The following is an 18,212-nucleotide window of genomic DNA, read 5'->3' on the forward strand; positions in this document are numbered from 1 at the left end:
TTTTCGGCGCCCAAATTTCCTCAAAAAGGCATATAGTTACAGTATGACCCAGTTATGCCATAGTATTTTCCAAAGTGGGTGTACCAGTTTACATTCCTACCAGCAATGTATCAGGGTTTGCATTCCTCCACATCCTTTCCAATGCTTGTTACTGTTTGTCTATTAGGTCGTAGCTATCCTACATGGTGTAAAGTGATAAATAGCTTATTGTTTTTTATGAGGAATTATATAACAATCTAAAAATCTTGTCTTTTAGGTGCTGTACTTCTTTGCAGTATACAAGGACTAGCAGTTAATATTGACCCAATCTTATATACGTGGCTCATCTATCAGCCTCAGAAACGAGCAAGTAGACATATGCAACAGGTAAGAGATTTTTAAATAATTTTTTCTCTTAACAAATATTTTTCTTATTCATTTAGTAGAATTATATATGTCTTTTGATGGACTCTTTTTTAACCAGTGTACTAGATTTCCTTTGTCTCTCCACTTTACCCCTTTCAAACAATTCCATTCCCTTATTTTTGTATGAGAAATTGCACGTCAGTATAAAGTTTCTTTGATTATTAAAGGGGCTTTCTGTACAATGGCTTACAAAACAGAAACTAGTTTGGGAGTCCTATTTCACCAGTCTTCATTGTTTCATAGCGTCTACATGTCCATTCTCATGGTGTGCAATACATAAGAATTGCTCAGTAAATGAATGTTGGCTTGTTTGTTTGTTTTGTTTTGAGACACAGTTTCACTCTGCCTCCCAGGCTGAAGTGCAGTGGCGTGATCTCGGCCCACTCCCTGGTTCATGTGATTCTCTCGGGACTACCTCCCGAGTTCATGTGATTCTCATGCCTCAGCCTCCCAAGTAGCTGGGATTACAGGCATGTGCCACCATGCCTGGCTAATTTTTGTATTTTTAGTAGAGAAAGGGTTTCTCCTGTTGGCCAGGCTGGTCTTGAACTCCTGACCTCAAGTGATACACCCACCTCCGCCTCCCAAAGTGCTGGGATTGCAGGTATGAGCCATGGCACCTGACCAGCTTTTATTTTTATCTCTACATTTCCTTGTCATATTTAGGTTTTTTCAACAAATGTGCATCGAATACCTAATCCTGGGATTGGGATGGTTGGTGCAAAAAAGGTTGGAATATGTGTTTGTTTAAAAAGGTATAAATTACAAAGTAGTAAGTAAGCAATTATAGTTTCTAGAATACTTAAACATAATTCCGACAGTTTTATTATTTTCATTTTAAAGATGAAGAAACTGATGCTTATTGAGATTCATTTACATATAGTCACACAGCTTTAAGTAAATGACAGAACTAAGAATTTTTGAGGCCAAATTCGTGCCCTATTGAATTATAATTTCCCATCAACTTAAGTATAGTTTTGCAGTATCCTATTTGGAATAGTTTTGTATCCTTTTTCTGAAGTAACTTCAAGCTGGTTGATGGGAGAAGAATACACAATTTTATAATTATGTAAGAATTAAAAAGTTTAACAAAAAAGCACTATCTAAGGAGCACCTTTTAAAGGTTTTTCTTCACTTTGTCCTAATTTTATTTGAAACTTCTGCCATACCTGTTGCCATTTTTCCTTTTAATGAGTAGTTACAGAATATAAGGCAGTATGCTATACACCATGGCCACAGAAATAAAAGTCATAGGTGAGAATATTCCTCCCTCTGAGAGTATTTAGTGCATTTGAGAATCTTAAGGGATATAGTAATGCCATTTTTAGTAATTAACTATGTATATGTATGTCCAGGATTATGTGAAAACAAGAGGAATAGTTCTCACAACCAGGGTAGTGTGTGAAAAGGAGGAATTAACAACTAAGCTGAGTATCCTAGGAGTGAGACAGACAGAGAAGGTTGTTTTAGACTGAACTATTTGAGCAAAGGCAAAGAAGATGCAAAAGCATGGCAAGAAAGAGACTTCAGTGGTTCCAGAATGGAGTCAAGTGTTCTTGTAGAGACTAGGAGAAATTGGAAACCAATTTCTGAAAAAAAAATTTGAATTTGTAGTCCTAGGTATTTAAGACTTCATTTTGAAGGGTAAAGAGGAGCTGTAGGAAATTGGTATAAACAGAGCTGGATTTTAGAAAGTTTACTCTAGCAGAATATAGAGAATGGGTGATATAGAAGTTAGACTAATGGCAGTAACCAGTTGGGAAAAATTTCCATTGTAAATTCTTGATTGGTTATTCTCTAAGTAATACAGTTATTTCCACTGTACCATAGATATCCCTGAAGGTCAAGTGGAGTGTTCTAGCAGCTTAAGTAAATTAGACATTCATTTAATTGATACCAAGCATATTCAAATATTTTGATTTTTAACTTTTTAAAAAATTATAACTTTTAAAATGAATATACAATCACGTGCCTCTTAATGACAGGGATACATTCTGAGAAATGCATCATTAGGCAATTTTGTTGTTGTGCAAACATCATAGAGAGTACTTATACAAACCTAGATGGTATGGCCTGCTAGACATCTGGGCTATAACCCATCTCTGGTATAGCCTATTGCTCCTAGGGTACAAACCTGTACAGAGTATTACTGTACTGAATACCTTAGGCAGTTGTAACACAAAGGTAAGTATTTGTATGTCTAAACATAGAAAAGGTATAGTAAAAATATGCCATTATAATCTTATGGAACCACCATCGTGTATGCAGTCCATTGTTGACTAAAACATTGTTATGTGGCACATAATTATAGGTATATTTTTCTAATTCATAAATAATGGCCTTATTTAGAAGCTAAACTACTTGCAATACCAATACTTTGGGAGGCAAGGTGGGAGAATTGCTTGAGCCCAGGAGTTCAAGACCAGCCTGGGGAACATAGCGAGACTCTGTCTTTACAGAAAATAAAAATTAGCTCTGCGTAGTGGTGCAGGCCTATAGTCCCAGCTACACTGGAGGCTAAAGCAGGAGGATTGTTTGTGCCTGGGAGGTGGAGGCTGCAGTGAACAATGATCACACCACTGTACTCCAGCCTGGGCAAAAGGGCGAGACCCCATCTCTAAAAATAATAAAAATAAAAGGTAAACTAACAAATACCATAACCCCACTCATTCAGAGTTACAAATAATGTTGGAGTATATGTCTCCATAGCTAAATCTTTGCATTCATCTTTATTGACTTAGAATATATTTTTACAAGTGTAATTAGTAGCACTAGGCAAGTATTTTGCGTTTCAGAAACATATTTTAAGACTTTTGTTGTATCACCAAATTGCTTCTAAAATTGGTATACAATTTGCATTTTCTTTTTCGTTTTTCTGTTTTTTTCACACAGGGTCTTGCCCTGTTGCCCAGGCTGAAGTGCAGTGCTGTGATCATAGGTCACTGCAGCCTTAACTTCGTGGGCTCAAGTGATCCTCTTTTCTAAGCCTCCTGAGTAGCAGGGACCACAGGCACCCATCACCATGCCTGGCTAATTAAAAAAAAATTTTTTTTGTAGAGGTGATGTCTCACTATATTGCCCCAGCTGGTCTAAAACTCCTAGGCTCAAGTGATCTACCCACCTAAGCCTCCCAAATTGCTGAGATTACAGGCATGAGCCCCATGTCCAGCCCAGTTTACGTTCTGAACAGCAATTGATGGCGTTATTATTTTACTACAGTTTGGTGTACTTAAAAATATACTTTTAAAAATGTTCTTAATCTACTATTTTACTCTTGAATGTTCCCCCTGCCCCACCCCACCATGAAAAGTTGAGAGAATTGCATAGTTGAGCCATATGTTTCCATACCCAGGTTCAATAATTATCAAGTCATGACCACTCATCTTTAATTTTAAAATCTGTTAGGTGAAAAAAAATGCCGATATACAGTATTGGTGAAAATGTAGAGAATGATTACTATTGTTGTGAGGAAAAATTTGATAAATTTGTCAGTATCTAATAAAATTGAAAATTAGCAAACTTATAACCCCAAACTTCTACTTCTTGATGTAGGTATGCTCTTAGAGTGAAATTCATATAAGTAAGGAATACTGTGTAAGACTGCTGTTGCATATTCCTTACAATAATGCAATAATTTGAAAATCTAAGTGAAAACTTGTAAGAAGGTTGATAAAGTATGAAATATTCACGATATAACATTTATTAAAAATTATACAATAGACCTTAGTATGGATGTCTCAGAAATTATAGTTGATGCAAAAGCAATTTCCCAATGATGTATGCATTATGAGAGTGCTTATATATATTTTTCTAAAACTGCCTTTAATGTGTGTCTGTAAGTGAATGCAGGTGTAAAAATTAAGTTGAAGGATTTGTACTAATATCATAATAATGGTTGACTCTGGGAGGAAAGGGCAGTAGGTTGGCAGTCGAAGGGGATTTTAGTTTTATCTATAATACTTTTTTTAAAAAAGCAAATATGATAAACTGTTAATAGCCATTAATTATTGGTCATAATAGGTATGCTGTATTCTTTGTAACCCTCTAGTATTTTTTTAATTTGTTAAATTAATAATTAGTGAAAGATGGTTATGTTTTATAGGATGCAGCTATGAAAATCTTTAGGTATTTTGGGATTATGGGACATTTTTGGGTTAAAGATAGAACAGATCTGAGACTAGAGTGCAACTGAAATTTGAGGAGAGCTACAGTACCAGAAGGAAAAAGAATATAAGCAGGGTAATAGGAGGTTATTAAAAATAAATACTACTTATTTTGATGTTTTTGACCAAGGTAGCCATATTTCTAGAATAGTGGAGGAAATCACTGGTCTTACTCCTTATTTGGTATCACTTAATGCCTGACATGCAGCATCTTTATTAGCAGTCATTCAACAAATATATGTATTTTTTATACAGCTATGTACAAGGCATACAAGAGCCTTACTCTTGTGTTAGAAAGTGGTTTTGTTTGGCCTTGGCCTTTTTATTCTTGCCTGTGTGAAAATACACTCAGAGTTGACTGGGCGCAGTGGCTCACTCCCCATAATCCCAGCACTTTGGGAAGCTGAGGCAGGTGGATCATGAGGTCAGGAGTTCAAGATCAGCCTGGCCAAGATGGTGAAACCCTATGTCTAATAAAAATACAAAAATTAGCTGGGCGCGGTGGCAGGTGCCTGTAATCCCAGCTACTTGGGAGGCTGAGGCAGGAGAATTGCTTGAACCTGGAGGGCAGAGGTTGCAGTGAACCAAGATTACACCACTGCACTCCAGCCTGGGCAACAGAGTGAGACTCTGTCTCAAAAAGAAAAAAAAAATACACTCAGAGCTTTAGCTGCCCAAAGGTATTTTTTGTTTGTTGTTTAGTATTGCCAGTACCATGAAAATTTATTGGATCTATAAAATTTTACATGGATTTATAAAACTTTGTGCTTTCATTAGTTGCATCTTTCAGCTATTGTGCTTGAATTTACACTGTATAGCATGTAAATTTTCTCTAGTAACTTATTATATAGTTGACTCTAGAAACAACATGAGGGCTAGGGACACCAACTCCCTGCTTGGTCAAAAACCCATGTATACCTTTTGAGTCTCCCCAAACTTAATAGCCTACTGTTGATCAGAGGCCTTAATGATAATATAAATAGTTAATTAACACATTTTATATATTATATGTGTTATATATGGTATTCTTACAATAAAGTAAACTAGAGAAAAGAAAATGTTATTAAGAAAACCATAAGGAAGACAAAATACTATGTAGGACGAAAGTAGATCATTCTTGAAGGTCTTCGTGTTGGACAGTAGGCTGAGGAGGAGGAAGACAAGGGGTTCGTCTTGTCTCAGAAGTGGCAGAGGTGGAAGAAAATCCACATGTAAGTGAACTTATGTGGTTCAAACTTATGTTATTCAAGGGCCAAGTCTATATTAATTTTAATCCTGAACTTGGTTGTAACTTTTTAGAGTTTGGATTGTATTCCAGGAATATAAATGGACAGAAATTCAAGGGATTATGGAGTCACTAAATATTAGAGTATAAAAAGGTTTTCCAGTCCACCCCCCTCCTTATTTTTTAGATGAGGAAATTTAAATGCATCAAAACTTAACAATATGAGGAGCATTTCTCATCTAGGTCTTAAAAATGGTTTCCAATTTAGATTTGTGTATTATCAGTTTGACTAAATACCAAATGTAAAAGCAGGCACTCTATGTTGTGATGCTTTCGATAATTTATTTAATCTTTTCTCATTTTCGAATTTTTTTTTTTTTTTTTTTTGAGATGGAGTCTCACTCTGTTGCCCAGGCTGTAGTGCAGTGGAGCGATCTTGGCTCACTGCAAGCTCTGCCTCCCGGGTTCAAGCCATTATCCTGCCTCAGCCTCCTGAGTAGCTGGGACTACAGGTGCCCGCCACCATGCCTGGCTAATTTTTTGTTTTTGTATTTTTGTACAGACGGCGTTTCACCATGTTAGCCAGTATGATCTCGATCTCCTGACCTCGTGATCTGCCCGCCTCGGCCTCCCAAGTGCTGGGATTACAGGCGTGAGCCACTGTGCCCAGCCTCTAATTTCTTTTCCTTTTTTTTTTTACTCAGCGTGACTAGCAACTTGTAAAATAATATGCCCTTTTCCATGTTTCAGAACATGATTGATTTTATTACATAGTTATATAATAAACATGTTTTCATTGAAATACTTTTTTATAATGTAAATTATATTGAGTATTTTAAGTTGGGTGAGGCTTAAGTTTGGATCTATAAAACTTTGGTTGTGGTACTGAAGATAACCTTAGACTACACTGCAGCCTGACCAACCATCGCCAGATTCACCATCTGATACAGCTGTGTTACAGTTATCATCTGTTGTTTCCAAAGCTACAATTTCCTTCTCAAACTGTGGCTAAAACCCAACATTTGATGATTGTTTTCCACCCACTTCAACATTGATCTTTGATCCTATGGCAAACTTAAAACTTTTTTTGCCAATAATATGACAAAATTGTATTGGGCATCATCAGCAGTAACATCAGACTTTATTTCAGTGAATAAAGATGAAACAGCTGCTTTATTGTCCAGCTCAGCCCTCATGCATTCAATAGAGGATCATAATATTTTCCAGCTTTCTCTAACTAGGTATTTTCTGTGCTTTCTGAATATGCTATGGATATCTTTTGTCAGACAAAATATAGAGATTTTCAGTATTCTTCAAAAAAGTTGGACTATCCATATTAACATGTACATAATCAGTTTGTGAAAGTATGTTTCTAAAAACATAAGGATTTTTTATAAGGATCTATTTTATAAGGATAACTTTATAAGGATTTTTTGAAAACATAATTTTCAAAGTGAATTTTAATTTTAACTTGCTCTTTCCATATTATTTTAATACTTCTTACTAAAACGTTTTCTGGGTACTTACAGGGTCTTTGGTTTTCACTCAGAATTTTAATTTAAAATTTAAGTGGATAAGCATTACTCTGTGTGTGCATGTGTGTGTGTGTGTCTGTGTGTGTGTGTGTGTGTGAGAGAGAGAGAGAGAGAAGGGGAGTGCGGGGACAGATGAGGGAGGGAGAGATTGATTGATTTACAATAATGAAGTCTCAGCCCCAACTTGTGAAGGACTGTCCTCAGTATTGCCATGTTTAACCTTTTCTGCTTAAGAAATAGTGAAAAACTAAAAACTAAAAAGTTTTTCATTTTGGCTCTTTCCAGCAGTCTGTGGTAGCTGTTCCTCTTGTTATGCCAGTTTGTAGAAGGAAGGAGGATGAGGTGTCTATTGGAAGTGCACCCTTGACAAAGCAGCAATCATATCAGGCCTCTGAATATGCCAGCAGCCCTATAAAAACAAAAACGGTAACAGGTATGTGTCAAGTACTGTAAAGGGACTATGATTTTACTCTACTTCTAAGCTAGCAAGTTATCATCCACAGTTTCATGGATGCTGGCCAAAGACATGAAACTCATCGAGTGGAGGCAAAGAACTTTATTATCCACAACATTAGCAATAATCACAGTATTAGCATTTTCTTGTGTTAGTGCCCTGAGCCTAGTTTCCATAAGATGGCATGAAGAGGGCCAGGAATTCTGAATTTAGGGAACCTGAACCTTTTATAATGGATAGAAAGCATGCCTGCCCTACTCTCCAGAGGGAGGCGCTGTGTCTCCTTTGCGAGGGTGTGAGCACACTTGCCCTTTGCACAGAAGCAGGATCGTATTTCTGTCTTCTGAGACTGTTCGCTCTACAAATATCCTTAAAAACACAGTAGGGAACAATAACAATCTCTACCTCTATTTAAGAGACCCATAGAGAATTGTCTCTCAATAGTATGTTCCTTCTTTAAGTGAATTCTTGAAAATGACAATACACCTTAATCATCTTTCCTCCCCTTTCTCTCATATTCTCTGCTAGATCTTCTATGCAAATATAAAGTATAGCTATCCTTCTATAAAATAATTTATTTCCTTTTGTGTAATAAAAAGAATTTTACATATATAATTCATCAATATATAATTAAAAAAAGAACTTTATTATTTCATTTTGTGATTTGTTTTTTCTCCTTAACCTCTAATTTTTGTGATGATTGGCCACTTTTCTTTGGGTAATTTTATATCTTTTCTTCAGCTTTATTTCTTATAACGCAGATATTCCCAACCACATTGATAAAGATTTTATAGTTTCAGTAAATCAGAACCATCTATCAAGTCTGTTATGGGCAAGACTCTGTTCTAAGTGAAATTGAGGGCAGAAATATTAAGAAGATCCCTACCCTTAAAGAATTTAAAATATAATCATATATGCAAGGAAATTCAAATTAGCTATTGTAGCATTTAAGTCATATTTAACAACCAAAATGCTAAAATAAATTTTTTTGTGGTATTTTATACATAAGTATTATTATTTTGTGCTCTATGATTTTTCCTAAAATATGACATTAATTATGTTTATTTTGTGGAATCATTAGACTTCCACCTGTCCATAGCCACAAGCCTTTTACTTTGTTGAGATTTTATCAGTTGACAAAAATGCCTGTGCCACATTTTGTATCACAAAAAGATTATATAATTTGTGTTGAGTTTTGATTATAAAATTCAATATTCTTTCCTTTAAATGTCAAGTTAAGTTTAATAGTTAGAGTTTAGGGTTTACATAAAGGTTTATAATTGAGCTGTTAATTTACCTAAAGGTTTATAAACATCACCTTTTAGTTAAGAAAATAAATGTCCATTAGTGAAAATAAATGGTAAGAATTACCTTACATGCATATAAACCACATATTTAAAATAATGGTTAAGGATAATTAACGGTGACAGAAAATGCTTATAATGTAAATGAAAATAGATGGTATAGAACTGTTTAGACTATGCGATCACAGATTTTGAAATGCATCTGTATGTGCATGGAAAAGTTTATATGTAAACTCATACCAATCACATATCAATTCATAAATGATATCAGTTGATCTGATAATTATTTTGCCTTCTTTATTATACTTTATGTTTTTATAAGAAATCAATAATTGTTAGGGAAAATAAATAAAAGCTGAAATCATAATTTCTCATCATTAATTACTTTATAAAATATGAAAACATAAACAACACTTTTTTTAATTTTAAATTATTAGTATGAACTATGGTTCTTTTCTTTAGAATTAAAGATAATTGCATTTTATGTCTTTGGTGTTCCCCCACCTTTAGAACCATCAGATATCCTATAGGTATTCTTCTTATAGATAAGGACATTATTATTTCACCAAATGTATATTCTTACTCAAGCTTGCATAAAAATTAATAGGCAACCAACTAATGCTTGTGATTGCCCTGTTTGGTGACTGTGAGCAGTCACCAAAGGTAAAAGGCCTTGAATATAACATTTATTGTTTATGAATTCTATTTCTTCCCCCTTGGGTGCCCACTATTTTTAATTCTCTGGGGAACTTGGCAGTGGTACTCTCTCTTTTCTTGATAATACTCTGTGCTAAACATTTTCTTTACTTAGAATTATGTTTTAACACTTCGTTTTATTTTTAATTAAAGGATACAGTCTTTTTTAGATTAAAAATATATTTTATGATTTTTTAGAGTGTGTACATACATCTAAATGTAGTTATCAATCACTGTTTTAATTATTATTTATATTGCATCATAAATTGTAATGAGTTTGTTAAGGTATTCACAGTCTTTTGCACATCTGCCTACCTTTTTTGGTTGTTGGTTTTTGTTTGTTTTTTAACCATCTTAGCCATTTTCAGTAGCATTAGGTATAAATCAGTAGCATTAGGTATAATCACATTGTTGTAAAATACACATTTGATTTTTTAACTACATGTTACAGTGGAGAAATGTTAATGTTAATTTTATTTCTGAGTTCTTATTAAAATTATTTTCTAAATTTATATCATCACAGCCTATGGTCCAATGTTGATTTTAAGTTCATCCCCAACAAGTTATATATGGTGGTTTTGACACATGAATACCAAGACCTGCTGATACTGCACTGGGTTTGATTTTGCTTTTTAATTATTCAGTTAGAAGCAGACCTTTTCCTCTTCCAAACTCAGCCAATGTTAAGTGGCTGGCTACAGGGGGACCTGTGCTTGATAGCTCGGAATGTGTTAACAGCAGAATGCCACTATTTCAATGATATAGTCACGTAGGGCAGACTGAGCCAGAATAAAAACTTGCTGCTCCACATGAAGATAATCTATTATCACAGAATTCTAAATAATCTTCCAGAGAATCTGTATATCCTTCAAAACAACGAAACCCCTAAAAGCTATGCCATTTGTTTACCTTAGGTTTTGAAATGTTATAAACCTTAATTTGGAATTCTTGATGAAAATGTCTGTGATGGAGATGAAAATTTAACAAGCAGAATACTCCATAAATGATACTTAACAGATATAAACCATTTTATCTTACATGTTTATATATTACTTCTCACGTCAACATAATACAGAGTTAAAGTAATAGAAGCCTTTTAAATTTAAGACACCTTGACTATTGCTAAGATAAATGAAGACGTGATAATGATGTAGATTTGGTAGATAATACTAAAAATTCAAAGTATAGAACTTTAGCTTCTGGCCATGATAGAGTAACAGGGTTTAGATTTATATTCCTACTATAAACAACTAACAAACTGGATAAAATATATGGGGAAAAATTACCCAGTTTCTGGACATTGGACAATAGGCAGTGCAGGATTGTGATTCCTCATAGAAAGGAAACAAAGGTGAGCCCTAGGATTTCCCTAGCTTTCTGCCTCAAGGCACGTTTCATAATACAGGGCAGAATAGGACATCTCAAACTGAGCTCAGCAGTCTTTCTGAGTTATAGAGACAGGAAGTGAAGTTTAGGGAGGCAGAGATGACTAGAAATTATGGAATAAAATTCCAGAGATGGAGAAAGCTATACAGAGAAAGAGCCCCTGGGAGCAACAATAGAGTTCTTGAGAGTTTGCTGAATAGCAAGACATGAATGCATGGCGATGAGACCTCACAGGGTTTGGCAAAGAATAACCTCGGAGCTATGATATTAATGATTCTCACCCTTACACAAGGCAGAAGGCATTGAATTTCCTACTGTCCATCATATACAATTCTCATTGGTTATTTAGGACATTCAGTAGAGACCAGAAGGGCTAGGCCTCAGTAGTGGGGCTAAACTATCTATAGAGTAAAGGCTACCCTAGACTCACCTTAAACAAGCTTGTAAATCAGCCTCTGAAGGAAACAAAATAGTGAGTAACTGTTACTGTTAAAAGGAATACAATACTGTTGTAGCCCAACATCATTAAAAGGAATACAGTAAGATGGAGACATACAACAACTTAAATATAACAGTGCCAAACATTCAATAAAAAATTACTAGAGGTGCAAAGGAGCGAGAACTACAAACAGGAGAGAAACTAGCCAATAGAAATAGGCTGAGAAATGACACAGATGATAGAATTAGCAGGTATATTAAATACCTATCTGTTAAAACAGGTGTCATAACTATGTTCAGGTATTTACAAGAAGTTGGACACATTGAGGAGAGAAATGGAAAATATATAAAGAACCAAACTCAATTCTACAGATGAAAAATAAAATATCTGAAATAAAAAAAATTAGTGGAATTAGATGTACAGTAGTAGATATTGCAAGAAAAAGAAATTAATTAACTTGAAGACATAGTGATGGAAACATGTCAAAATGAAGCACAAAGAGAATAAAGGAAAATAAATGTACAGAGCCTTATCGATCTGTGGGATGATAATTAATTATGGTTGTGAGGGTAGGGCTCACTGAAAGTTCACATTTGACCAGATACTTGAATCAGGCGAGGGAGTGAGCCATGTAGATATCTGTGGATAAATGATTTGGAGTTATCTATGTATCTATATCTATATATATATACATATATATATCTAGGAATAAATGATATACTGTAACCCTTTCATTTTACGGTTAAGACTGAGTCACAAAAAGATCAAGCAACTTATCCAAGATTAAAAAGATATTTATTGAGACTTTTTAAAAATTGAAATTGCCAGACTATAGGAAGAGATCAAGCAACTTATCCAAGGTTAAAAAGATATTTAATGAGACTTTTTAAAAATTGAAATTGCCAGAGTATAGGCACTTAGCGATTATTTCTTTCTTTCACGCTGAATATTTCCTGCTTTCTTTCTTTCATGGCATAGGCAGTCCTGCAAATGCAAATTTTGTCATCTACTATTTCACTCTAATACTTAATATATAGCCAGCCAAGAGTGCAAAATTACGTTCAAAGGAACTCTTTAATGGAAGAGTAAGGAGAAGGAGCCAATGGAGGGAGTTCAGAAGCGTCATTATGAGAAGTAGGCAACAAAGCTACATGTTTATGTGTGACACAATTCTAAAGAGTTTCAAGAAGAAGGTGCATGATATGCTGTAGCCTCATCAAGAACAATGAGGCTGAAAAATAAGCTGTTAGTCTGTAGTCAGTTGGCCAGAGGACCTTTAGTTGTTAAGGAATGGATGTGAATTGAAGAAGGAGGGACAACCTATGTACACCAGTCATTCAAGAAATTTGACTATATGGTCATTTGGGGTATGTGTATAGCAATAGAGATGTAAAGAGACAAGGAGACAAAATTGGAGATACCACAAAAGCTGAGGATAATTTATACAGTGAGATCACAGGTAGGCAAAATATAAAACCCATGCACAGATGTGAGACTTAACGATCAGGAAAAATCATTTCTTCTTTAAGACAGAGGTAAGAAGTTAAGACTATGTATCATTGTATATTCATTTAGTTATTTTTCTTTCCACAAACAAGTATTTATATGGAACAAGTATTGTTTTTTTTTTTTCTTGCACTGTTTTAGAGAATCTAAGAGATCAAAAAATGTATAATTTTCTCAAGACAAGTCTCCTATTTTTCTCATACAGGGAACCAGTTTTTCAGGTTAACTTTGGAATGCCCTGGCTGAGAAGAGGGGCTCATTCAGATGGTTAGAGGGCCCTAAAATTTTATTTTTTTTTATAAATGTCATTTGAAAATATTAAAGCATGAAGGTAGACACTATTATATAATATTCAATTGATTTTATCAGGGATAAAAGACGGTTTTAAAAAATTTTACTATTTTGGAACAGAAAAAGGTTGAAAATAAAGTCTATGAAGTACATCTAAAGTAAAATAACTGGAAAATATAATTCAGAAAGTCATCAGAGAATTTAATGAAAATATATGTTTACTAAGTTGTTTTGTACATTGTAAGAAAAATTATTTTTATTTCTAAATCAAAATTCAAGGGAAATAAGTATTAGCAGTCTGCAGAGCTTAAAATGATACACAAAGTTAAAATTATTTCATAAGTTGTTTCTGCACTATTCTAGGCAATCAGCATAATTTATAATTAGACAATGTTTCTAAGATTAATTTTCTAAAGAACTTCAACAGATGCTGGATGGTGATTTGATATGTTACCCATATTGTAGATGATTGTAGCCATAGACTTAATTTCCTTAACTCTTTGATTTTTTTAATGTTTCATGTTTTATGAAAGTAATAGTTTATGAAGATGATAAATATGAAGTATCTCTGATGATAGCTATCATTTTCATAAACATGAAGCATCCCTCAGTCATCTGATGACAATCTTTTATAGCCATATCTATCAAATGCATTACTTAGTTGACATTTACCACATATTTGAATTTCTTGCATTGCTAGTGTTCATATGAAAATTCCTGAAATGAATCATTAGCTCATAAAGAGATGTAATTACACTTTATTTAGTATGTCTCCATGTGTGCCCTGTGGAGTATTTTATCATTGGTATTTGATGATTAATTCCAACAAAGTGTTCAGTTTGTTAAGCAGACTGGGTTTATTTATTTTTATTTTTAAATGTACTACACTTTATTTAACATACATATAATGTCCTATCTTGTTGGATCCTTTTCTTGAGAGAGTAGCAATTATTCCATATTTAGTTTTTTAAAAATTATTGGTCCTTACCTCTTTGGCTCACTTTTTATTTCTCTAGGATTGTAAAGCAGATTTATTTGTATATGGTTTCTTCTAATGTGTTCAAGTTTTGCTTTCTATTTTTACTTTGAAGGTAGAGCATAGACTTCATTAAATTTTCTCAGAAGAGAAAGCTTTAGAAGGTAAATTAATGTTGAAAAACTGCTTCTACTTCTATACCCTATTGGAGTTATTTGACTTCCATTACTGTTAGCACTACCTCACTCACATCCCCTTTTGAACATGCTGGCCCAAACTTGGAACAAAACAACAAAAAGAGGGAAGGGGAAACAAGAACCCCCATCCCCACCCCAAAACATGGTTTCTTGATTTCCTTCAGCACAGCTGAGACAGGCTAACATTTCGTTAAAAGCATTACTGAATACTAAGAAGGAATAAATTAGGACAAATACAGAAAACATAAACTATTTAAAAATAGTTAACCTTAAAATAGTAGTCTTCAATTGTCTTTCTTAGTGCACTCCTATCAGTAATTTTTTGAGCAAGCATCCATAGTAGTTATTGATTTATACATTAAATATATGTATCACTATTTAATGTAATAAAGCGTGTAAGGTTATTTTAATTTTATTATTATTTAAATTGTACTATTCAGATAGAATTTTAATACATCAGTAATGTTTCAGTGGTTATAATATTGCATGGTATTACTTTTTTTTTGTTTTTTGTGGCGGAGTCTCGCTCTGTCACCCAGGCTGGAGTGCGGTGTGCAATCTCAGCTCATTACAACCTCCGCCTCCTGAGTTCAAGCAATCCTCCTGCCTCAGACTCCCAAGTAGCTGGGATTACAGGTGCCCACCATCACACCTGGCCACTTTTTGTGTTTTTTAGTAGAGACAGGGTTTCACCATGTTGGCCAGGCTGGTCTCAAACTCCTGACCTCAAGTGATCTGTCCGTCTTGGCCTCCCAAAGTGCTTGTATTACAGGTGTTAGCCATTGCACCCGGCCTGTATGGTATTACTTTTTAAATATTTGTTTAATACTTTGTTATAACAACTTATAAGTTTAATTTTTAATTAAGTTTATTCCAATTATTGGTTTTAATGGCTGACATAATTGGAAAGCTGCCTCACTGAGATACATCATATTGAAGAGATGAAAAGGGCATCATTGACTGTACTCAATACTTATTTTTCAGTCCCATGTGTTTTGCAAAGGTTTGCTGACATAAGGCTAGTAAATTTTCATCTTCCTTGTAAAATGAGTTATTTCAATTTAATGGGATAGTATTGCCTTTTTTATTCAAATAAATTAGTTTTGTCTTTAATCTATATTTTTGAGTGTGTTTTACAGGAATATTTTTAAAGTGTATATACAGATTATGAGTATTAATTTAGTTAAAATAATAAAATTTTTAAACCTGATTAACTGTGCATGGTGAATTGTAATATGCCATAATTAACTGAAAACAAATGAAGGATTGAAGAGCCCTTGGCAATTCTTTCTTGTTGTTGAGTGTTCCTGTTCCTTTGTATACTTAACATAGTGTTATCTGTGGCCTTCTGACATGAGGAAGGACTCCAATGATAGTCTACTGTATTAAATATTAATGAACTATGGCTGGGCACAGTGGCTCACACCTGTGATCCCAGCACTTTGGGAGGCCAAGGTGGGTGGATCACTTGAGGTCAAGAGTTTGAGACCAGCCTGGCCAACATGGTGAAACCCCATCTCTACTAAAAACACAAAAATTAGCTGGGCGTAGTGACACGTGCCTGCAGTCCCAGCTACTCGGGAGGCTAAGGCAGGAGAATTGCTTGAACCCGGGAGGTGGAGGTTGCAGTGAGCCGAGATCGTGCCACTGCACTCCAACCTGGGCTACAGAGCGAGACTCCATCTCTAAATAAATAAATAAGTAAATAAATGTGTTTCTCATTTTTAGATGAAAGTTAGTATAAGTAGATATTCTCATGTTGGCCAGGCTAGTCTCGAACCCTGGACTCAGGCCAGGAACACCCTATGGGTGTTCTTATAGCTTTGTGCACCACATTTTTTGGAGAATACTGTTGTGTTGGAATGTTATTATCTGAAAGTTTAGCATTACCTAGAGAAAGCCTCTCATGTAAGGTTCAGATATGATTATCCTATGGCGCAGATTCACTGTGCAGTGGTTACCAACTTGTCCAGTAAGACAGAACACACTCACATGCAGTGAGCTACATGAAGCAGATTTATGACTATACTCACAGATAGGCATCAAGGGACAATAGAAGCCTAGGATTCGGTGTGATTTGTCCCCTTCATGTCCCCGAGACTCCAGAAAGGTGCTCAGGTTAAATGGTGTCTCATCTGTGCATGCCGCACTTGCACTACACCTGAGGGTCCCTGGAAGACATCCCTCTCTGGGTTTTATATTCCATGGTGATGTAACTTGCTGGCTAAAGCATCACAGTGTACTGTTTCTAGTCAGGACTGGAACAGAACTTGAGCTGTTTTGGTCAGTCCCTTCCTATCTTAAGATGTTGCGTTGTACAATTATTCTTAAGAACTACAAGTGAAAAAAGGAGGAGAACTGGGTGGTCCAAGGCCACCAGAGCACTGTCCTGCAGGTCCCAAGGAGCCAATTTAAACTAAGAAAGGTATTGGCTGAGATAGTGAAAGAAGTCTTTACTCCTGATCAGAGGAGTAAAAAAAAAAAAAAAAAAAATCAATAGCATCTTCAAATCTGCTGGCTTAGGCAGAGAATCAGTGGGATAATGACCAGTGAATATACTAATAGAAGGACTGAGTGTCAGGTGAGTTAGGAAGGCAGTGAAGTTGAACAGCTCTTGAAGAAGTAAGCCTGAGAAAGGAGGGAAATAAGCCTCATGATATACTTAAAGCATTGTGGGATCTATGCAGTCTATGTAATGATGTTGCTAGGGCAGGGCACATACAACTACTAACCAATTGCCTGGCATTCCCCAAACTAATAGGTGATTTCTTTACTAGCGAATAAACATTCCTAAATTAAATTAGAAAGGACTCTTCAATTGCAAGAGACAGAAACTATATTCAAATGATTTTCAGTTTAAAAACCGGTCGTGAGAGACTATTTATTGAATCCCATAACCAAAATGGTAAAGGCAAAGATGGATCTTTTCTTTAGAGTGACTTAGAACCAGAGATTCCACATTATCATGATGCCATCTTTTCATGTTGGTTTAACTTTCTCTTACTGAACACAGATTTCTTAACAGTTTTGTACATGGCTGGGGTACCTCTGAACTCACATACTTAATTCTCTATGATCAAAGAAAAACAGGTCTTATCCAGTGCCTATTGAAAATGTAATTGAAGCACTTTGGGAGGTCGAGGTGGGCAGATCACCTGAGGCCAGGAGTTTGAGACCAGCCTGGCCAACATGGTGAAACCCCATCTCTACTAAAAATACAAAAATTAGCCAGGTGTTGTGGCACATGCCTGTAGTCCCAGCTAATCAGGAGGCTGAGGCAGGAGAATCGCTCGAACCCGGGAGGCAGAGGTTGTAGTGAGCTGAGATTGTGTCACTGCACTCCAGCCTGGGTGACAGAGCAAGACTCTGTCTCAAAAAAAAAAAAGCAATTGAAGAGGATTTTGCTTGACTGTCTTAAATCATGTGCCAACATCTTGCACAGTCACTATGGTCAGGAAGGTTAGGTACTATGATTGGCCCAGTGGCAGCCCAGGTTGGGTCATGTATTCACCCCTGTGTTCTGGGGCATGAGATATAATGCCAGAAAAAATGCAAGAATAGCAGAAACATGGCTCATGAGGTTAACTCCAGCTATTCCAGTTTGTACATACTAATTTTTTATTTTACAATTGGTC

General features: G+C 35.2%; 1 protein-coding gene across 17 annotated transcripts in view; it reads left to right on the top strand.

The window, feature by feature from the left end:
- VPS13B (vacuolar protein sorting 13 homolog B) overlaps positions 1 to 18,212 on the top strand; it is an 897,698-nt gene that overhangs the window by 381,253 nt on the left and 498,233 nt on the right. For 14 of the 17 annotated variants that reach the window (XM_063642860.1, XM_055286878.2, XM_063642862.1 and 11 more), the window contains exons 20-21: positions 257 to 366; positions 7,614 to 7,761. In XM_063642860.1, the coding sequence (XP_063498930.1) occupies positions 257 to 366; positions 7,614 to 7,761 (258 nt within the window). The remainder of the gene's footprint in view (positions 1 to 256; positions 367 to 7,613; positions 7,762 to 18,212) is intronic. The other 3 variants (XM_063642866.1, XM_063642864.1, XM_063642858.1) reach the window with 1 other exon arrangement.

Source organism: Symphalangus syndactylus, chromosome 7, assembly GCF_028878055.3.
Source record: "Symphalangus syndactylus isolate Jambi chromosome 7, NHGRI_mSymSyn1-v2.1_pri, whole genome shotgun sequence".
Lineage (NCBI taxonomy): Eukaryota > Metazoa > Chordata > Mammalia > Primates > Hylobatidae > Symphalangus > Symphalangus syndactylus.